Source organism: Hyperolius riggenbachi, chromosome 7 (genome assembly GCF_040937935.1).
Source record: "Hyperolius riggenbachi isolate aHypRig1 chromosome 7, aHypRig1.pri, whole genome shotgun sequence".
Lineage (NCBI taxonomy): Eukaryota > Metazoa > Chordata > Amphibia > Anura > Hyperoliidae > Hyperolius > Hyperolius riggenbachi.
Genome location: NC_090652.1, coordinates 279,282,074 through 279,305,020, shown reverse-complemented (window position 1 = coordinate 279,305,020; position 22,947 = coordinate 279,282,074). Strand labels below are relative to the sequence as shown.

Below are 22,947 nucleotides of genomic sequence, written 5' to 3'. Positions count from 1 at the left end.
GATTGGAGGAGAGAGGAGTGGGAATAGATGATTGGAGGAGAGAAGAGTGGGAATAGATGATTGGAGGAGAGAGGAGTGGGAATAGATGATTGGAGGAGAGAAGGAGTGGGAATAGATGATTGGAGGAGAGAAGGAATAGATGATTGGAGGAGAGAGGAGTGGGAATAGATGATTGGAGGAGAGAGGAGTGGGAATAGATGATTGGAGGAGAGAGGAGTGGGAATAGATGATTGGAGGAGAGAAGGAGTGGGAATAGATGATTGGAGGAGAGAGGAGTGGGAATAGATGATTGGAGGAGAGAAGAGTGGTAATAGATGATTGGAGGAGAGAGGAGTGGGAATAGATGATTGGAGGAGAGAGGAGTGGGAATAGATGATTGGAGGAGAGAGGAGTGGGAATAGATGATTGGAGGAGAGAGGAGTGGGAATAGATGATTGGAGGAGAGAAGGAGTGGGAATAGACGATTGGAGGAGAGAAGAGTGGTAATAGATGATTGGAGGAGAGAGGAGTGGGAATAGATGTTACCTGGAAATTAGTAGAGTGAAGTAAGGAAGAACCAGGTGTTACAGGTATGAGTGAGAAGCTTGCACCTTATCCTTAGTGTGACTGGCAGAGCACAGCAGGACAGAGAGAAACAACAATAAGGGAGAAAGATAAGAGGTTAGTTGGCAGGCCACAAAGGAAGCATTTAAAAAAAACACTCTATAATGTATTTAACACAGTTATGTCAAGCTATATAGATGCTCTATATCACAGGTGTCAAATACAAGCTACGTGGGCCAAATGCGGCCCTCCTTGCCATTTTATGTGGCCATCAAGAACTACCGATGTGCATCATTATAGGACAGCACACTGCCTTTTCCTTTCTGGAGGAGCATATCGGTGACAGTGCTTGTGATTGAAACATTGTCAGTTGGAGCAGGTAAATATTGAACTGTTACACTGGGCCACTCTGCAGAATGGGGAGGAGGAAGCCCCTCACGGTAACTATAGTTACACCACTTAGTTTATTAAAGTGAACCTCCGGACTAAAAATCTACTCAGCAGAACTGAAAAGACTTGGTGTTTCTTTAACAGTTTCACAGCATCAGAACTTTGTTTTTCTTACCAAAGCATCATTTTTAGCTGAATTTTTAGCTAAGCTCCACCCATCAAAGGAAAAAAGCCCGGGCTTTTTTTCCCTGATGCTGTGCAGAGCATGATGGGATTTCCTAAGTTGTTATTCACGTTGCTTAGCAACTGGGAGAGGTGCTCAGGACACAGGACAGTTGGAACTGTGTCTCATGCTCCCTGTCACCTCCTTTCAACCAAAAAGATGGCTGCCCTCATGAAATCAAACATTTGCCTGTTCTTTTAAAACAGTGTGGGTAAGTGATTATAGAACTTATCTATTTTAATTAACATAACTAATGTAACGTAATGACAGTATGTTTGTTTAAGCTGGGAGTTCCTCTTTAAGATTTAACATTTATTAAACATTGCCAAACAATTTCGCCTGTGATTTAAAAAATGTTTTAGATTTTGGATCACTCTCCCGTCTAGTGATCGGCGGCGGTGACGAGCGCGGAGCGTGCGCAGGGGTGTTTGAGCAAGGGACTGGCTACGTCCCAGCGAGAAGATATGGGGAACTGCAAGGATGTAGTTACTCCTCCCGGGAGGATGGGAAGTAGTTAAATGCTTCAGAAAACAGGACAGTATTCAACCCAGTGGGTTGAATAGGTCAGGGAAACTCTATATTGCATAGATAACTGAAGTTATTTTTAACTCTTCCTGCACTAGAAAACAATACAAGACTCTTTTCTTTGCTGTTCTATTTCTTAGCTGTACTACACATACAATTCATTATCTTGTAAGTTTATTTTTGATTCAAGTTTGCTTTCATCACATTGAATGGGACAGCATTGTGTTGTGCACAGCATCGCATGCAGCAGTGTTGTCTGAATGCAGCGTACAAATGTGCCCAGAAGACATTGCCGTCTATGCAATGTCTGATGTTCTTGCCTATCGCACACTGATAAGCATTGCTGAAATCAGCCCAGTGACACAACGCTGCGCCCAGCCTCGAGTCTTCCAAGCTGTAACACATACAGAGTGTGGATTCACCTGAGCTCCCTGCCAACCTGTCTATCCAGCATACCATGAAGAGTGACCACCAGGGCATTCTCCTTCACTGTTCTCACCGCCAGGACCTCCTCCAGAGCATCGTGCAGCAGCTGGGAAGTGTAAGAGAACAACACAGCCTTATTGTGTGCGTAGAGGCATAACAACTACACACAAGACATATAAGCAATGCCAGATATGGAAGTGCAGAAAACAGCTGGCGTTAAATGATGGCAAATACTGGAATATAAAATAATGTTCCATGGTAGCTATATGCCGATAGCCACAACACGCGTTTCATTTGGGTATCAGCATTCAGCTACAGTATAGCAGAGGACACAGTGGAATGATATAAGGGAAGCATATAAGAAACTATCAGTGTCAAAGGGGACTATACAATTGATTGCAGCTGAGGATAGACAATGGCCAAAGTCCCAAAAATTATAGTACAAATCAGCGCAGATCTTCAAATACAGTATGACATAATAAACCACCTGTGGGACTTCACCACGGTGGTATACTGGCCTCCTATATTCTTGTGGCCACCATCACCCAAAGGAATAAATGGGGCTTACTAGCTTCAAGCAAACCACATTAAAAGGTTGTATATTTCGCTTTCAATGATAGAAGGCACGGGCCACAGTGTACCGGGGATCCACATGAACTCCAGTCCCCTCAATCCAAGCGGTATAGTATCCAGAAAGTTAATGTGAAAAACATGCAAACAGCAACTCTAAGTGTAAACTGTTTATTTAAAGAGACTCTGAAGCGAGTCAAAATCCACGTTTTTAACTTCTATTTATGTTAAGCACTATAGCTAGTGCTAAAACGCTGCATCCCCGGAGCAAAACGAGGGGTTTATACCCCCCATATCCCCAATGTTAAGTGCGGGGAGCGCTTCCTGATTGAGGCAGAGCTTAGAGCTGTAGCTCTGCCTCTTTGCGCGTTAATCCCCATCTCTCTCCGCTCCTCTCAATCTTCCTGCACTTAGGGGGGGGGGGGGGGAGGCGGAGATCCGCGGGCAGATTGACGAGCATGGAGGCAGAGCAGCAAAATCCACGTCCAAGAAAGTCATAGATTGTGCACAGGGGACTTAGGGGGTATAAACCCCTCGTTTTGCCGCGGAGATGCTGCGTTTTAGCACTAGCTATAGTGCTTAACATAAATAGAAGTTAAAAACGTGGATTTTGACTCACTTCAGAGTCTCTTTAAAAACCATATATGTAAACCATAAAAGAATAAAAAAATAAGAACTTACATACGGGGCCCAAGACATTGGCAACCCCGATATGAATTTGCGCGCATGTGCTGGTCAACAGCCAAAAGGACAGTTAAGGTGCCACCTGTCTCCTTCCCAAAGTAAACATACTGTATATGGTTTATGGTTTTAGTATGATTTACATATATGGTTTTTAAATAAACGGTTTACACTTAGAGTTGCCGTTTGAATGTTTTTCACGTTTACTTTCTGGATACTATACCTGGTTCTAGACTTTTTTTATTACATTATTTTCACTGGAGTTCCTATTTAAAGAGGAACTCCAGTAAAAATAATGTAATACAAAAGTGCTTCATTTTTACAATAATTATGTATAAATGATTTAGTCAGTGTTTGCCCATTGTAAAATCTTTTAAATCCCTGATTTACATTCTCACATTTATTACATGGTGACATTTTTACTGTTGGCAGGTGATGTAGCTGCTGCATGCTTTTTTGGCAGTTGGAAACAGCTGTAAACAGCTATTTCCCACAATGCAGCAAGGTTCACAGACAGGAAACTGCCAGGAGTACCACAGTCCTCAGAGCTTCTTGTGGGAGGGGTTTCACCACAATATCAGTCATACAGAGCCCCCTGATAGTCTGTTAAAAGGAAAGATTTCTCATGTAAAAGGGGGTATCATCTACTGATTGGGATAAAGTTCAATTCTTGGTCGGAGTTTCTCTTTAAGTACCTCCTTTAGGGGGAGGTTCTTTTTATACATATTTTATTGATTTAGTTCTGAGTCACCTTTAAAATGCCATCCAGGGCAGTTAGAACACAGGGCCGGATCTGACAGTTTGCTGTGTGTGGTTCACAGAGGTTCTCATTGCATTGTGGGAAATAACAGCTTTTTCCAACTGCCAAGCAAGCAGCTCCCTGTGTGCACATACTTCAGACAGTGGTGAAGAACGAGCAAGCAGGACACGTATGTACGCGCATTGCGGGGGGTAGCGGCTGTGACCTAGCGCCCGTTTTTTTAATGGGCTGGCCTTTTTACTACTATTTGAATAAACTTACAGAACATATAATTGATGTCCACAGCGCTAGTAAAAAATAAAAAGTGTCAAATCACCAAAGTCCAAGTCCTAAAATGCTGAATTTTCCTTTGAGGGGGATATTGCAAAATATTATTGAAATGTATATCCGTGTCCTGGTATTAGAATATCAAAGCTATGCATAGCATTACTTAGGATAAAGAGTCACTTAACCTTGTATAAATATACATATACGATACCCTCCTTCTGGGCACTTAATAGCGATTCCGGAGCGCTGTGGACAACAATTATATATTGGCACTTTACTGGGTATTGGAGGATTTACCTAGTCCAATCAGCTGCTGACACATCCATAGACGCAGATATCTGTACATATTTATATCCAAACTTACACAACAACTGACCTGAGAGGTCTATGGAGGCTGCCATATTTATTTCCTTTTAACCAATACCAGTTACCTGGCATCCTGCTGACCTTTCATGCCTCAGACATGTCTGAATCATACACCTGAAACAAGCATGCAGCAAATGCAGTCAAATTTAAGTCAAATATGCTTGTTCAGAGTCCATGGCTAAAAATATTCGAGGCAGAGGTTCAGCAAGAGAGCCAGGCAACTGATGCCGTTTGAAATTAAATAAATATGTCAGCCTCCACATCCCTCTCACTTCAGGTTCCCTTTAAGTTTTATAAGTACTCTCAGTGCTCCCCGATACATATTCTTTGTAATTAGTTGGTCTTGGCTATACAATAGCATGCTCAGTAGTGAGCTGTATGAACTTTTCTACACTTTAGTTGTCTTTCTCTGCCTAAACAGTGTTCAGCGTTGCCTTTAAGGCCTACCCCTAACCTCCTCCTTAAAGGGAACCTAGACTGAGAGGAATATGGATGTTTTCTTTTAAACAATACCAGTTGTTTGTCAGTCCTGCTGATCTCTTTGGCTGCAGTAGTGGCTGAATCACATACCTGAAACAAGCATGCAGCTAATCCAGTCTGACCTCAGTCAGAGCACCTGATCTGCATGCTTGTTGAGGGGCTGTGACTGAAAGTATTAGAGACACAGGATCAGCAGGAGAGTCAGGCAACTGGTATTATTTTAAAAGGGAAAATCCATATCCTTCTCAGTTTAGGTTCCCTTTAATGCAAACCTGTTCTAAATGTTAAATCCTTCCTAATGCCTAACCTGTCCCCTAATCTAAACCCCTTACTCTATTGTTTAAAGGACAACTGAAGTGAGAAGGATATGGAGGCTGCCATATTTATTTCCTTTTAAACAATACCTGTTGCCTGGAAGCCCTGCTGGTCTATTTGACTGCAGTAGTGTCTGAATAACACCAGAAACAAGCATGCAGCTAGTCTAGTCAGATTGACAAAAATGTCAGAAACACCTGATCTGCTGCATGCTTGTTCAGGGTCTATGGCTGAAAGTATTAGGCTGGGTGCACACTTAGCAGTGCAGGAAACACTGCGTTTTTATGCATATTCTCTCATATTGCACTTTCCATGCATTTGTGTTTTTGTTACTGCACATGCGTTTTTGCATTTTGCGTGTGTTTTAATGAATTTGCGGTTCACGTACACAATAAACATATGCATTTTGTATACGTTTTTTTATTGTGTGTTACGCAAATCACTAAGTCAACAGAAAACGGAAATACATCAGAAAACATAGTTTATTTTTCAAAAATGCATACAAAACGCATTACATTGCGTCACCATTGACTTTCATTATGTACATTTTTGAAAAATATGCAACAAACCAGCGTTTTTAAAAACGCATATTTTAAAATGCATACAAAATGCATGCATAGTTTATATGCATTTTTATGTGGCCCACTAACTAACATTATATGTATGAACTCTGCGTTTTACGCAACGCTAGCGTTTCTGCCTAGTGTGTTCCCAGCCTTACAGGCAGAGGACCAGCAGGATAGCCAGGTAATTGGTATTGCTTAAAAGGAAATAAATATGGCAGCCTTATTATCCCTCTCAGTTCACCAGAGACGAAGCACCTTCATGTATTTTACCATATATATCAGTGGGAACATTAGAGAAAACACCTACCTTGCTTTCTGTTTCATTCATCACTGCTCAGCCTGCTTGTTATCAGCCCTGATAAAATCCCTGACTGAGCATTCAGTCTGGCTTTGCTCAGGAATAATTATAGCTCAGTCTTTATAGCAGAGCAGGGGGCAGGCTTGGGCTTGATAAGACACCAGAGAACACAGACTCAGCTATAATAATTCCTGAGCAAAACCAGACTGAATGCTCAGTTGGGGATTTTATCAGGGCTGATAAGAAGCAAGCTAAGCAGTGAAGAATAAAACAGAAAGCAGGGTAGGTGTTTTCTCTAATGTTCCCACTGATATATATGGTAAAACACATGAGGGCGCTTTGTCTCTGGTTCACTTTAAAGCCTTTCTATTGCCTAACCCAAACCTATCCCTTAACCTACGGATACCTCCAGGCGCCTATGTCTAACCTCCTCTCCTCACATACAGTGTTTCCTAACACTCAGCCTCCTCATCCTGGAAAGCAGCACTGTCCTGTTTCCACTGACTAGAGACAGACTTTAATACCGGCTGCCTCCCTATTGAACCACTTTCATTCAAGATAAAGAAGATTCTCTCATTTGTCACCTCTGGTGACAAAACAGGATGTGGACAGTAATAACTTACTTAACTGGCATTGAAAGCTTCTCCCTTTTCATCTGAAACTAGAAAAAAATAATCTGGGCCAGAGATCCACTTTAGCCCTTTGCACCAGTTTCGGCACACACAACCCCTAGACGGGATTCCAAACGCAGGACCAGTGAGTTGAGTTGCATGAAACAATAATGAATTCTCACCATAGTCTTCCCGGATCCCCTGGGTCCAATAATCAGCACAGAGTTACTCTCCCCATGAATCACTGTTCTCTTCAGAAGCTCAACTAAGTGCCTGAAATTAGAATAACAAAGGCTGAGCTTCTCAGTCTTGGAATAGCATTGCAGCAGAAAGGAGGCAGAAAAAAAACCTCTAGCTGAAAGGCAGTCATCTGAGAAGCGGAGCTCTGTCTAACTTCTGACAGCAGAGAGAGAGGGAGAGAGAGAGGCAGGCAGATGTTTGACTCATGTTGCAGCTCACAGAGATATGATAGGCTTGAAGGGGCATCTTCACATATTACCAATGAGAGTGTGTCCTTGAGAAGTATAAATGCAGATTTTTTTTTATTTATTTCAAGAATAGTGACTGCTGTGGTATAGATTGGAGAGAGGGATCTGATCTTCAACCGCAAGCTTAGAGACAGTAATTTAAACATGGAATTCATAGTCTGAAGATGTACAATTGAATCGCCAAGAGGAAGGGGGGGGGGGGCAAACTCCCTGTATACTGTATAAGCTAGAGATGCCAACACCTTTAATGAAATATATGTAATGGACATAGAGTAAGAATAAATTCCTATTCTCTTTTTTTGTTAACCCTTTAGCGATTATTTATATGAAGCTTGCAAGTGCTCCGGGCTGATTTATATAAGCACATTTATTAATTTCTTATTTGTTACATTTCCCTGCTTCAAATTAATACTGCTGTTATGTGTATTTATGGCCACTTGTCACTAGGGGGCAGTGTGAGACAATAACAGAGGAATTCTGCTTTCAGTTTCTATATTTTCTTCTTTCAGTTTCTATATTTAGCATGAACTAATTCCCGCAGGGCGACCGCTTTGCGGTATTGGTTTTTGACCCTGCATAAGTTGGCATGCGAAAGCGAATGCATATTTGCATGAGCATTGCCTCATGAATAGCCAATTAGGCCAAATTCACTTGGTGTTTAATGCACACATTCAATTCTCTGTGTAGTGGTTTATGTGTATCCCCCCTTTGGAGACAGGTGGGGGATGGCACATTCCAGGTGGTGTGAGCCCTGGAGTGGGTCTGCGCCTGTCCTCCCCCCCCCCCCTTGGAGTGCTGTGTGTGAGCCAGCCCTTAGCTCCAAAGCTCAGTGCGACCCATACTTCATTCCTTTCCTTTTCAAATGTGTTGCACCCAAGCCATGCTTAGTAGCAGAACGCAATGGACGTTAAGGTAAGTGCCTGTTTTTAAATATTGGGAGGTGGGTGCGGACGGCTCTCCCCGTCGCTGGCCACGCTTGGGGGGGGTCCAGCCTCCCCCTCCGGGGTGCTGCTGTGGTTCCCAGGCAGTGAGAGCGCCTGGGACCCCGCGGTCCCCCCGGTCGTATGGGGGCATTGGGAAGCCTCCCCGTGGCGCTCCTGGATAGTGCTATTGTAGCATGAACTAATTCCCGCAGGGCAACCGCTTTGCGGCATTGGTTTTTGACCCTGCATAAGTTGGCATGGGAAAGCGAATGCATATTTGCATGAGCATTGCCTCATGAATAGCCAATTAGGCCAAATTTGCTTAGCCAGATATGTCAGGTGTTCACTTGGTGTTTAATGCACACATTCAATTCTCTGTGTAGGAGTTCTGAGCTTATCCCTCTTACTTTCTATCCTACTGACAGACATTTATCTTAAGACTGACTAGCGATATGCACTCAGATTGGTAAGGCAGGGATAGTATTGGGAGTCTATACACTGCAGGATTTATAGACTATATAGATCACCTTGTTATCTTCTGCATTCGTATATAATAGATACTGCATGTAATATGATTATATAGATCATGACCATTATTATATGTGTCAGTTATCTTGGACACCAGACCTGTACCTTTTGCTATGTTTTAATGGTTTTTAAAGGGATGTCCCTAATAAATGTGTTCATACTTCACGGATTGGTTGTGTGAGAATCAATTATTACCATATGCTATATGGATGGCTTTTCTTTTTATATGTATCACAGAAGACTGACTCAACTATAATCATTCAGGGCAAAGCTAGACTAAAAGCTCAGTCAGGGATTCTTATCAGAACTGGTAACAGGCAGGCTGAGCGGAGAAGAATGAAACAAAGAGCAGAGTAGGTGTTTTCTATCATGTTCCCATTGATATATATGGTAAAATACACGTGGGTGCTTCGTGTCTGGTTCTCTTTAAGGTTTTATTGCAGAGCTAATGACCCTTTGAACCTTCCTGCTCTGTTTCATAGGTTTTATAAAACAGAGTTTAGTTTGTAAACGGCGAATATTAGAAAATGATGCAATGTTATTAAAAAAAATAATAATAATAAGCTATGTAACTTATAATAAATATGAGACTCTTTTCTTTGCTACTAATGTTCTATGAATTACCCATACTACACATACAATTCATTATTTCATACATTTTTTTTTTCACTTCAGTGTCAAGAAAAAAAAAGGCAGTGAACTAGGGATATTCGATGAGATGCAAATCATTTATTTTTTAAGTTGATATATGACTATGCAAATTTATTCAGTTTAAAAACAGCCCAATCAAACTCCCTTTTGGCGAAATTCAATTGGTCCATTTTCAAGTTGCAAGGAGCACCGACTCTTAGGATTTCTCGCCCGACAGTATCACGAATGTGTTTAGAGAGTGGCATGGCAGGAAAAAAACTTCAAGCGATAAGGGCTGTTCTGGTAGAAAAAGGCTGGTGAAGGGCAACTACATGACAAATTACAGTTGAAGTCAATGCAGGTACATCACAAAGCATTTCCCAAGGCACATCAAGATGGACTTTGCAAAGGATGGGCATTTAGCAGCAGGAGACCATCAAGAGTGCCTTTGGTATCACAGAAAAAGTTGTTGGCCCTTGCCACCGTGCTCGATCTCAGATTGGTTTGAAGAACATCAGCATTTAACCTGCTTCCATGGCCACCTCAGTCCCCTACCCTCAATCCTAGTGAGGATTCCTCAGCAACGGTATTAGCATCTTGTTGAATCCATACCAATAAGAATATTGGCTTTGACCAGAGCTAAAAGGTGGACCAACTCATTAGAGGGTGTCTCTGATTTTTTTGACCACTCAGTGTACAGGTCCTTCTCAAAAAATTAGCATATTGTGATAAAGTTCATTATTTTCTGTAATGTACTGATAAACATTAGACTTTCATATATTTTAGATTCATTACACACAACTGAAGTAGTTCAAGCCTTTTATTGTTTTAATATTGATGATTTTGGCATACGGCTCATGAAAACCCAAATTTCCTATCTCAAAAAATTTGCATATTTCATCCGACCAATAAAAGAAAAGTGTTTTTAAAACAAAAAAAGTCAACCTTCAAATGATTATGTTCAGTTATGCACTCAATACTTGGTTGGGAATCCTTTTGCAGAAATGACTGCTTCAATGCGGCGTGGCATGGAGGCAATCAGCCTGTGGCACTGCTCAGGTGTTATGGAGGCCCAGGATGCTTCGATAGCAGCCACTCATCCAGAGTGTTGGGTCTTGCATCTCTCAACTTTCTCTTCACAATATCCCACAGATTCTCTATGGGGTTCAGGTCAGGAGAGTTGGCAGGCCAATTGAGCACAGTAATACCATGGTCAGTAAGCCATTTACCAGTGGTTTTGGCACTGTGAGCAGGTGCCAGGTCGTGCTGAAAAATGAAATCTTCATCTCCATAAAGCTTTTCAGCAGATGGAAGCATGAAGTGCTCCAAAATCTCCTGATAGCTAGCTGCATTGACCCTGCCCTTGATAAAACACAGTGGACCAACACCAGCAGCTGACATGGCACCCCAGTCCATCACTAACTGTGGGTACTTGACACTGGACTTCAGGCATTTTGGCATTTCCCTCTCTCCAGTCTTCCTCCAGACTCTGGCACCTTGATTTCCGAATGACATGTAAAAGTTGCTTTCATCCGAAAAAAGTACTTTGGACCACTGAGCAACAGTTCAGTGCTGCTTCTCTGTAGCCCAGGTCAGGCGCTTCTGCCGCTGTTTCTGGTTCAAAAGTGGCTTGACCTGGGGAATCCGCACATGTAGCCCATTTCCAGCACACGCCTGTACACGGTGGCTCTGGATGTTTCTACTCCAGACTCAGTCCTTTGCTTCCGCAGGTCCCCCAAGGTCTGGAATCAGTCCTTCTCCACAATCTTCCTCAGGGTCCAGTCACCTCTTCTCGTTGTGCAGTGTTTTCTGCTACACTTTTTCCTTCCCACAGACTTCCCACTGAGGTGCCTTGATACAGCACTCTGGGAACAGTCTATTCGTTCAGAAATTTCTTTCTGTGTCTTACAATCTTGCTTGAGGGTGTCAATTATGGCCTTCTGGACAGCAGTCAGGTCGGCAGTCTTACCCATGACTGCGGTTTTGAGTAATGAACCAGGCTGGGAGTTTTTAAAAGCCTCAGGAATCTTTTGCAGGTGTTTAGAGTTAATAAGTTGATTCAGATGATTAGGTTAATAGCTCGTTTAGAGAACCTTTTCATGATATGCTAATTTTTTGAGACAAGAATGTTGGGTTTTCATGAGCTGTATGCCAAAATCATCAATATTAAAACAATAAAAGGCTTGACCTACTTCAGTTGAGTGTAATGAATGTAAAATATATGAAAGTGTAATGTTTATCAGTACATTACAGAAAATAATGAACTTTATCACAATATGCTAATTTTTTGAGAAGGACCTGTATGTAAAGCAGACATCATCGGTGGTTTTCCAGAAGATAAAATATAAGTGTTTGTTATGTTTTGCACAAATAACACTATTAGCTTACCTGTAATAACTTAAAGGACTCGAGTCTCAATCCTTCGCCGCAGCCCGGTCCTCCTCTCTGTCCCCGCTGTCTGCCAGCAATGATAGCGACCCGCTGGCGGGGTCAGCTCTTCTGCACCTGCGGAAGCACTCGTGCCAGCGAGTCCAAGTCATCTGGCGCATACGCATAATTACTGCAGTAAGCTCCAGATGGATTCGCAGGAAGAGCCAACCCCAGCAGCGGGTCGCCATCATTGCAGGACCGAGGCTGCGACGAGGAACTGAGAATGCTGTTCGGGGCTGGAAGAAGCCCCAGGGGAGTAAAAGACACTAATTACTTACGGTAACGTCTTTTCCAGTAGTCCGAAGGACAGCACCCCTGAGACCTGTCTCCCTCCCCACAATTGATGGACAGGAACTAGATTAGCATAAAAGATTTGCATCAATTAGGCAGACATATAAGCAGGGTGAAACCAGACCTCGTCAGTAATAAAAAAGACAACACCATTATGTAATGCTTCCAAAAAATATGTTTTAATAGAATAAAGGGTGGGTCGCAAGGGTGCTGTCCTTCGGACTACTGGAAAAGACGTTACCGTAAGTAATTAGTGTCTTTCCAGGAACGTCCTTGGACAGCACCCCTGAGACGATAGACAAGACCATATAATTTAGGGGGGGACAACTGCTTGTAACACTTTTCTACCAAATGTCAAGTCTGAGCTTGCTAAGACATCTAGTCTATAGTGTTTTACGAATGTATTTTGACTAGACCAGGTAGCCGCTCTACAGATCTGCTCAATCGTGGCTCCTGCCTTCTCTGCCCAAGATGCTGATACTGCTCTTGTAGAATGTGCCTTCACAGATGAGGATAGGATCTTCCCCTGGCGAGAATAGGCTAAAGCAATAGTTTGTCTTATCCATCTGGCGATCGAGCTCTTTGAAGCCTGTTTTCCTCTGAATTTTCCTCCAAATAAAACAAACAGAGCATCTGACTTTCTCCATAAACTGGATCTTTCAATGTATGTTAATACAGTTCTTCTCACATCGAGGCAATGAAGTCTCTGTTCCTTGCTGTTTGAAGGATTATTACAAAATGAGGGCAGAAATTTTTCTTGAGATCTATGAAATCTTGAGACTACCTTAGGCAGAAAAGAGGTGTCGAGACGCAGAGTTATTCTGTCTCCTGAAATTACACAATACGGTTCCTTCACTGAAAGGGCCTGAAGTTCACAAATTCTCCTGGCGGAAGTGATTGCTATTAGGAAGGCTGTTTTAAGGGTTAATATCTTGTCCGAGACCTCCTCCAGAGGTTTGAAGGGGGCTTCACACAAGGCCTGAAGTACTGTGTTGAGGTCCCAAGATGGCATCTTACATTGAACAAACGGTCTAAGACGTTTTAGAGCTCTGAAAAAACGGACAAAGTATTCTTCCTCTGCTAGTCTCCTTTCCAGAAACACACTAAGGGCGGATGTGTGAACCTTCAAAGTGCTTGTGCTGAGCCCCATTTCATAACCATCTTGCAGGAACTCGAGAACCGAAAGGGAAGAACTCACTTCTCTTGAATTCTGAAAACACCATTCATTGTACACATTCCAGACCTTTCCATAGATTTGCCTTGTGACTTTTTTCCTACTTTGCAATAAAGTCTCTGAAAGCTTGTTTGAAAAACCTCTGTTCTTTAATAACCTCCATTCAGGCTCCATGCGGAAAGATGAAGCACCTGCAGATTGGGATGAAATGCTGGACCCTGAAGAAGAAGGTCTGGCCGCATCTGAAGACGAATTGGATCTGCTGTAGCTAAGCTCCTTAGAAGAGTAAACCAGGGTCTCTTTGGCCAGTATGGTACTATTACTATTGCTTTTGCTTGATCCTGGCATATCCTGCTGAGAACCCGAGGTATTAGACATAGAGGAGGGAAAACATACATTAGTCCTGGACTCCATTTTATTGAGAATGCGTCTACCGCCAAGGGCTTGTCCTGTGGACACAGGGAGCAGAACATCGGGCACTTCTTGTTGTTCCTTCGTGCAAAGAGATCCAGGACTGGATGACCCCATTGCTCTGTGATCTCCTGAAATACCTCCTCGTTTAGAGACCATTCGTCCTGGTGAAGAGGGGATCGACTCAGGAAGTCTGCCAGCTGATTTAATGTTCCCTTCAGATGTAGAGCTTTCAGGGACTTCAAGTTCATCTCGGACCATCTCAAAATCTGATCTGCTTGTAAGTAAAGGGATCGGCTCCTTGTTCCCCCTTGCCTGTTTAGATATGCCACAACTGTGTTGTTGTCTGTTCGAATCGTGACATGAGTCTGTCTTATCTGGTCCTGGAAGTGTTGCAAAGCCTCCCATACTGCCTGAAGTTCTCTGTTGTTTGATGATCGTAAGTGTTCTGACCAAGTTCCCTGAGCTGGGGATGTGCCTAGATGGGCTCCCCATCCCCAGGCGCTCGCGTCTGTCGTTATAACAGTCTCTGAGGGAAAGTTCCACAGATTTCCTTTCGAGAGATGAGGAGGCCTCAACCACCAATCCAGCGATCTCTTGACTCTCTGAGGAATGATGACAGACTTGTCTAAAGATTCCTTCTTCCGATTCCAACTCCTTAAAATCCAATGTTGAAGAGTCCTGGCGTGCAGCTGTCCCCACTGAACCGCGGGAAGTGAAGAGGTTAGTAATCCCAGCAGTGCCATAGCTTTCCTTAGTGTGACTGATTTCATTTCCTGGAAAGAAAGAACACATCTTAGAATGGCAGATATTTTTCTCTCGGGCAGAATCACCAGGTTAGCAAGAGAAGATATAGTGAAACCCAAATATTCCATAGATTGACAGGGAGTAAGAGAGGACTTTTCCCAATTAATCAACCATCCCAAGGATTGAAGAAAGTCTAAGCAGACATTCACTTGAGCATGCACAGACTCAAAGGATGGACCCCAGATCAAAAGATCATCTAGATAGGCGATAATGTGAATAGATTGTAGTCTAAGAACCGCCAAGATCTCACATAGTACTTTAGTAAATAGCCATGGTGCAGAGGATAGACCAAAGGGGAGGGCAAGAAACTGATAGTGTCTTACCTCTCCTTGTAGCATCAGGGCAAACCGCAGATACCTCTGAGATTCCAGATGAATTGGTATGTGCAGGTATGCATCCTTGAGGTCTAGAGAAGACATGTAACATTGATGTTGAAGCAGATTTATTACGCTGCGAACATTGTCCATTCTGAACTTCCGATATCTTATTGACATGTTTAATCTCTTTAAGTTCAGGATGAATCTGTATTGACCCTGGGGTTTTTTTACAAGGAACACTGGTGAGTAAAAACCCTGATACTGCTGGCACTTTGGGACTAATCTGATTACTTTCTTTTCTAACAGTGAGGACACCTCTGTCTTTAAAGCTAGATCTTTGATTGAATCCTTTGGAGATGGTGTTAGGAAGAACTGACTTGGAGGGTGGTCTGAGAACTCGATCTTGTACCCTTCCAGAATTATGTTTAGTAGCCACTTGTTTTGAGAAATGGATTCCCATTTTTCGTAGAAGAGCGCAATTCTGCCCCCCACTGGAAGCCTGGCGTCATTGTCTAGGGGGCTGTGAGGTTGGATTAGAGGAGAAATTGGAGGAAAAATTGGGCTTAGAACGCTGTGTTTTATTTGGGACCCAACGTCTCTTATTGGGGGGCCTGCTGTCAGTCTCTTTCTTTTGGTCTCGAAAGGACCCCTTTCTTTGAAAATTCCTCCTCTTAAATGGAAAGTTCTTTTTCCTATCAGCTGATCTCTCTAGGATATCATCTAATTTGGATCCGAACAGGAACTCACCCTCACAAGGGATCCCACATAATTTTGATTTAGAAGACGTGTCACCTTGCCAGGTCTTTACCCAAATGCCTCTCCTTGATGTATTCACCAGGGCTGAAGTTCGAGCTGTTAGTCGTACTGTGTCGTCTGCTGCATCTGAAAGATAATTAGCTCCATGCAACAAATTATCAAAATCTTTAAGTATCTCTTCCCTGGGTACTCCTGAAGCAATGCGGGATTGTGTATTCAATAACCAGACCTTCAGAGACCTAGCTGCTGCTGTGGATGCTACTGCTGGTTTTAAAGTTAGAGTAGACGACTCCCATGCTCTCCTTAAAATGTTGTCCATTTTCTTGTCTATGGGATCCCTGAGGTTACCAAAATCTTCAAACTGAAGGTCTGACCTCCTAGACAGTTTGGATAATGAGGGATCAAGTTTTGGGGCTGTACCCCAGAACTTCTGATCTTCTGGATTAAATGGATACTTTTTAGATAGGGATTTTGGCCAGAAGGCTCTTCTCTCAGGATTATCCCACTCTCGTTTAACAATATTCTTTAGGGCACCGTGAACAGGTATATAAACAGTCTCAGGGTCAGATAGACCTACATACATCTGATCTAATGGAGTAAGAGTCTTTTCGTCAGGTTTTATCCCCATAGTATCATGCATTGCTTTCAGAAAAATTTTCATAGAGTCTGGGAGAAAAGCAAACCTATGCAATTTATCCTCTGTATGTTCATCTTCAGAACCGATCTCCTCTAACGAGGAGATGGCTACCTCACCCTCAGATAAATCTGACTCAGCCGAGTCCTCTCCTCTCCTTCTTTTATGAGTAGGGACTGATTCTGCAGGTTCTTGTTCAAGCGTAGAAGGAACTACCCGAACAGGGGCTGCCTCAGAGGCAGTAGAGGCTGAGGGCTGGGATGCAGGATTAACATCTGATGGAATATTAGATGGAATGTTAGCTTCCTTGATCACTTGGATCGCAGTTGCCATTTCAGACTTCATCCAACCCATAAGGTCTTTGAAGATTACAGGGGATTCCTTCTTAACAATTTTATCAGTACAATTACGGCAAAGAGGCCTTGAGGATGATGATGATATTCTCTCTGAACATATAGCACACTTCTTATAATCCGATTTCTGTGTAGACTTTCCCTTGTCACTCTTTTCTCCCTTATCAGGTAAATCGGGCTTGTCTTTAACTGATTTAGGCACAGTGGGCTACAAGAGAACAGATGGGAAAGTATAATCAGAATATGCCCCTTTAAGCGTATTACAGCAAACAACTGTTAGGATTCATATCAATGTCCTACCAGAGAGGCATCGGAACCAGGCTCCACAGATCTAGTAGACCCAAGTCCTGCGGCAGCGTCCATGATCGAAGTAATAATGCAGAGACCATGTGCTTAGTTTAAATAGGCCGCCCAAGAAATACCGCCCCTCTACCTGTGGTGTCTCTAAAAGATTTCCCACAGAAACAGTGTCAGATGACACATAGTCCCCCTCGCTCATACCTCTTCCGCCGCCCGGAACCATCCGTCTCCGCATCCCTCGATCCGTAGCAGCCACGCCGACTCAGAGGGTGGGGACCGCAAATGCAGCAGCCGCATCAGCAGCCGCATGACTCCGGGCGGCGAATCAGGAAGTACTTCCGGGGTCGAGGTGGCGTCAGTCTGCCCGCGTGATCACATGATCCGCAATCCGGAAGTGGGCTATGAACGCGTCCGGCATGTAGTCCTTCTGATACGGAGAAGCCAGTAGGTGCAGCACGGAACCTGGGCCAGTACACTAACCGGCCTACAACCAGGAAACCCCGCTACACAGCTCCTGTCCCACGGACATGGTTGGCTCCAGCTTCTCATCCAGCTCCTGGTGGTGGACAGAAAACAACTGACGAGGTCTGGTTTCACCCTGCTTATATGTCTGCCTAATTGATGCAAATCTTTTATGCTAATCTAGTTCCTGTCCATCAATTGTGGGGAGGGAGACAGGTCTCAGGGGTGCTGTCCAAGGACGTTCCTGGAAAAATAGATTTTGATGTTCGTCTCAGACGTCCTTTAAGCTGTACACATGCTACATGAAACTCACCCAATAAAGACTGCCTCTGCCGAGAGTCTGGCATGTGTACAGCGGCCCTCAATGTGTTCCCCTCCCCCCCACCAGACATCTCCATCAGCCTGGTAGATCGACTAGGTCGAGAGCATTGTTCCTCCTACTCAGTCCACCAAGTGACGTACCATAACGGTATGGCTCTATTGGCCCTCCTCCCCCTGCAAAGCAAGAGAACGCCTTGCATAGAAGTTTTAAAGGATGGGATGTTTCCAAACGTTAGACAGGAAACTACAGGATCTTACAATGCACACAGGAAAACTTACATCTTCTGAGACTCCACCCCACATCTCCGGCCAGGATGCCCTGGCTGTAGCAGCCGCTGTCGCAGGTGGGCCTGTACCTAGATGACCAAAGAAAAGGGACATTTAACAAATCTGTGCTGTATTACTGACTTTCCAAAAGATTTAAACAACAACAGTTGCCTGGCATGCCGCTGATCATTTGCCTGCAGTAGTGTCTGTATTCCTCACCTTAAACATGCAAAAAGCAGTTAACCCTTTGCACACTCACATGCAAATGGTTATACAAATGCATTCACATGGATCAATCATCCAGGCACCACTGCTATCCCTACAGCTAAGTTAAAAGCCGAGGTCTTAGTTACAAAAGAATGCATTCCATTGCGTAGTCACCCACTCTGCCAGCAGTGCCCCCCCCCCCACGTGTCTCCTCTATTCCCCTGTGCCAGCAGTGTCCCCCCGTATCACCTCTATTCCCCTGTGCCAGCAGTGCCCCCCCCCCGTGTCACCTCTATTCCCCTGTGCCAGCAGTGCCCCCCCGTATCACCTCTATTCCCGTCGCCTCTATTCCCCTGTGCCAGCAGTGTCCCCCCATGTCACCTCTATTCCCCTGTGCCAGCAGTGTCCCCCCATGTCACCTCTATTCCCCTGTGCCAGCAGTGTCCCCCCTGTGTCACCTCTATTCCCCTGTGCCAGCAGTGTGTCGCCCCCCCCCCCCCCCCCCCCGTGTCGCCTCTATTCCCCTGTGCCAGCAGTGCCCCCCCCCTGTGTCGCCTCTATTCCCCTGTGCCTGCAGTGTCCCCCTCTGTGTTACCTCTATTCTCCTGTGCCAGCTGTGTCCCCCCATGTCACCTCTATTCCTCTGTGCCAGCAGTGTCCCCCCCGTATCACCTCTATTCCCCTGTGCCAGCAGTGTCCCCCCGTATCACCTCTATTCCTCTGTGCCAGCTGTGTCCCCCCGTATCACCTCTATTCCCCTGTGCCAGCAGTGTCCCCCCGTATCACCTCTATTCCCCTGTGCCAGCAGTGTCCCCCCGTATCACCTCTATTCCCCTGTGCCAGCAGTGTCCCCCCGTATCACCTCTATTCCCCTGTGCCAGCAGTGTCCCCCCGTATCACCTCTATTCCCCTGTGCCAGCAGTGCCCCCCCCTGTGTCACCTCTATTCCCCTGTGCCAGCAGTGTCCCCCCCCCCCCCCGTGTCGCCTCTATTCCCCTGTGCCAGCAGTGTCCCCCCATGTCACCTCTATTCCCCTGTGCCAGCAGTGTCCCCACATGTCACCTCTATTCCCCTGTGCCAGCTGTGTCCCCCCGTGTCACCTCTATTCCTCTGTGCCAGCAGTGTCCCCCCATGTCACCTCTATTCCCCTGTGCCTGCAGTGTCCCCCTCTGTGTTACCTCTATTCTCCTGTGCCAGCTGTGTCCCCCCGTGTCACCTCTATTCCCCTGTGCCAGCAGTGTCCCCGTGTCACCTCTATTCCCCTGTGCCAGCTGTGTCCCCCCGTGTCACCTCTATTCCTCTGTGCCAGCAGTGTCCCCCCATGTCACCTCTATTCCCCTGTGCCTGCAGTGTCCCCCTCTGTGTTACCTCTATTCTCCTGTGCCAGCTGTGTCCCCCCGTGTCACCTCTATTCCCCTGTGCCAGCAGTGTCCCCCCGTATCACCTCTATTCCTCTGTGCCAGCAGTGTCCCCCCGTATCACCTCTATTCCTCTGTGCCAGCTGTGTCCCCCCCTGTGTCACCTCTATTCCCCTGTGCCAGCAGTGTCCCCCCGTATCACCTCTATTCCCCTGTGCCAGCTGTGTCCCCCCCCCCCCCCCCGTGTCACCTCTATTCCCCTGTGCCAGCAGTGTTCCCCCGTATCACCTCTATTCCCCTGTGCCAGCAGTGTCCCCCCCCCCCCCTGTGTCACCTCTATTCCCATGTGCCAGCAGTGTTCCCCCGTATCACCTCTATTCCCGTGCCAGCAGTGTCCCCCCGTATCACCTCTATTCCCCTGTGCCAGCTGTGTCCCCCCCCCCCTCCTGTGTCACCTCTATTCCTCTATGCCAGCAGTGTTCCCCCGTATCACCTCTATTCCCCTGTGCCAGCAGTGTCCCCCCCCCCCTGTGTCACCTCTATTCCCATGTGCCAGCAGTGTTCCCCCATATCACCTCTATTCCCGTGCCAGCAGTGTCCCCCCGTATCACCTCTATTCCCCTGTGCCAGCTGTGTGCCCCCCCCTGTGTCACCTCTATTGCTCTATGCCAGCAGTGTTCCCCCGTATCACCTCTATTCCCCTGTGCCAGCAGTGTCCCCCCCCCCCCCTGTGTCACCTCTATTCCCCTGTGCCAGCAGTGTTCCCCCCCCCCCTGTGTCACCTCTATTCCCATGTGCCAGCAGTGTCCCCCCCGTATCACCTCTATTCCCCTGTGCCAGCTGTGTCCCCCCGTATCACCTCTATTCCCCTGTGCAAGCAGTGTCCCCCCGTATCACCTCTATTCCCCTGTGCCAGCAGTGTCCCCCCCTGTGTCACCTCTATTCCCCTGTGCCAGCAGTGTCCCCCCGTATCACCTCTATTCCCCTGTGCCAGCTGTGTCCCCCCTGTGTCACCTCTATTCCCCTGTGCCAGCAGTGTCCCCCCTGTGTCACCTCTATTCCCCTGTGCCAGCAGTGTCCCCCCGTATCACCTCTATTCTCCTGTGCCAGCTGTGTCCCCCTGTGTCACCTCTATTCCCCTGTGCCAGCAGTGTCCCCCCGTGTCACCTCTATTCACACACACACACACACACACACACACAATATTTGCCACCTCCATCCCTCTCTTTCTTCAGCAAAATATGATTTTACCGAGTTTAAAAAACACATTTTTTTGTTTGATTTTTTTTTTTTATTGGGGGGGGGGGGGGGGGGGGGGTTATACTTACCACAGAATCTTTTCAGATTTTAGGAGCGTTTTGTATCAGCGGGTCATTTGTAAGTCAGGGGCTCCCTGTAATTTCTTGCTCATACGAAGCTTTAAAGATATTTTATTTTTAAGGGTTGAAATTATCTCCTTGGATAAACTCAGGAGAATAGTGAATAGGGTGTGGGTCACAGTCTATTAGCATTTTCAGTAACTATCTAGCAAATAATCAACTATTTCTAGAAGTTCTTATGGTGTGTCTGTAGATATTTTGACTATCGCTCCACTTTAAAGGACAGCTGTAGTGAGAGGGATATGGAGGCGGCCATATTTATTTCCTTTTAAACAATACTAGTTGCCTGGCAGCTCTGCTGCTCTAGTGCAGTGGTCCTCAAACTAAGGTCCGCGGGCCGAATGTGGCCCCCTGAGGCTTTTTTACCGGCCTCCCACACACACAATGTATTACTTATAGATGCAGTCAGCTACATTTTTAAATATTGGTGGTGCACATACAGAATAGCAGTGCTGACACCACCCATCCACATGGAAGCCAGAAAGCAGTAATTCACTGGTTTCCAATCAAATTCCATCTCAGGTGACACTGCTGTCCAATTGGACTACAGGTTGTCACCTGGGTATGCTTCACTGTCTGGCCTGCAAAGACTTCTTCATCATTTTATGTATACTCCGGCCCCACAGCAGTCTGAAGCATGTTGACCCGGCCCTCAACCCAAAACGTTAGGGGACCACTGCTCTAGAGTCTGAAAAACACCAGGAAAAAAGCATGCAGCTAATCTTGTCAGTTTTGACAATGCCAGAAACACCTGATCTGCTGCATGCTTGTTCAGAGTCTATGGCTAAAAGTAGTAGAGACGGAGGATCACCAGGATAGCCAGGCAACTGGTATTGTTTAAAAGGAAATAAATATGGCAGCCTCCATATCCCTATCACAACAGTTGTCCTTTAAGGATGGCAAACAAAATGCTGACAAGTTCAAATTGAAGCATGTTTTATGAAAATGTACGCAGCTTGGAAACAGGCTAATCAAACGCAGCAGTGCATGTCTAAATTGTATAAAACTGCATAAAATATACATTAACTTGGTCTTATTAGCAATAACAAACAGAAAGATGGAGATCTTACCTGTGAAATGCATTCCCCTATAGGGAGGCTCTTGTCCCTACTTTTCCGTTTACTCATTACCTCAACTAAGATTCTGTGACAAGATAGAAAACACAGCAGTTACCAATGTATGGGCTGGTGCACACCAAAACCCGCTAGCAGATCCGCAAAATGCTAGCAGATTTTTAAACGCTTTTTTTTATTTTTATGAGGCGTTTTGCTAGCGTTTTGCGGATTGCTGCTGCGGTTTTCAGTATAGTAGATTTCATATATTGTTACAGTAAAGCTGTTACTGAACAGCTTCTGTAACAAAAACGCCTGCAAAACCGCTCTGAAGTGCCGTTTTTCAGAGCGGTTTGCGTTTTTCCTATACTTAACATTGAGGCAGAAACGCATCCGAAATCCAAAAAATGCCTCACCCAGGCATTTTTCGTTTCTGCAAAACGCCTGCCGCTCTGGTGTGCACCACCCCATTGAGATACATTGACCAAGCAGATCCGCAGCCGCAAGCGGATCTGAAAACGCCCAAAAAGCTGCTCGGTGTGCACCAGCCCTAAGATGGGATAAAATGGATACAATATTTATTTAGGCCTAGTGCACACCAAAACCGCTAGCAGATCCACAAACCGCTAGCGGATGACAGAGTTTAGTCCCAGTGCACACCGGGCGGATCTTGATGCGATCCGCCGGGTTTTCACCGGCCGCATCCGCATGGCTAATGTATCTCTATGGGCTGGTGCACACCGGCGGTTTGAGGTTTTTAGCAAGCCGCAAAGGTGCCTCTTGCTACACGTTTGCGGCTTGCTAAAAACCTCAAACCGCCGGTGTGCACCAGCCCATA

At 45.3% G+C, this 22,947-nt stretch overlaps 1 protein-coding gene across 1 annotated transcript in view; it reads right to left on the bottom strand.

Moving 5' to 3' along the window:
* ORC4 (origin recognition complex subunit 4) overlaps nt 1–22,947 on the bottom strand; it is a 72,343-nt gene that overhangs the window by 45,497 nt on the left and 3,899 nt on the right. Inside the window, 4 exon segments of the mRNA XM_068245856.1 lie at nt 2,138–2,213; nt 7,204–7,294; nt 18,126–18,202; nt 22,128–22,200. Of these exon segments, the coding sequence (XP_068101957.1) occupies nt 2,138–2,213; nt 7,204–7,294; nt 18,126–18,202; nt 22,128–22,184 (301 nt within the window). The 5' untranslated portion in view covers nt 22,185–22,200.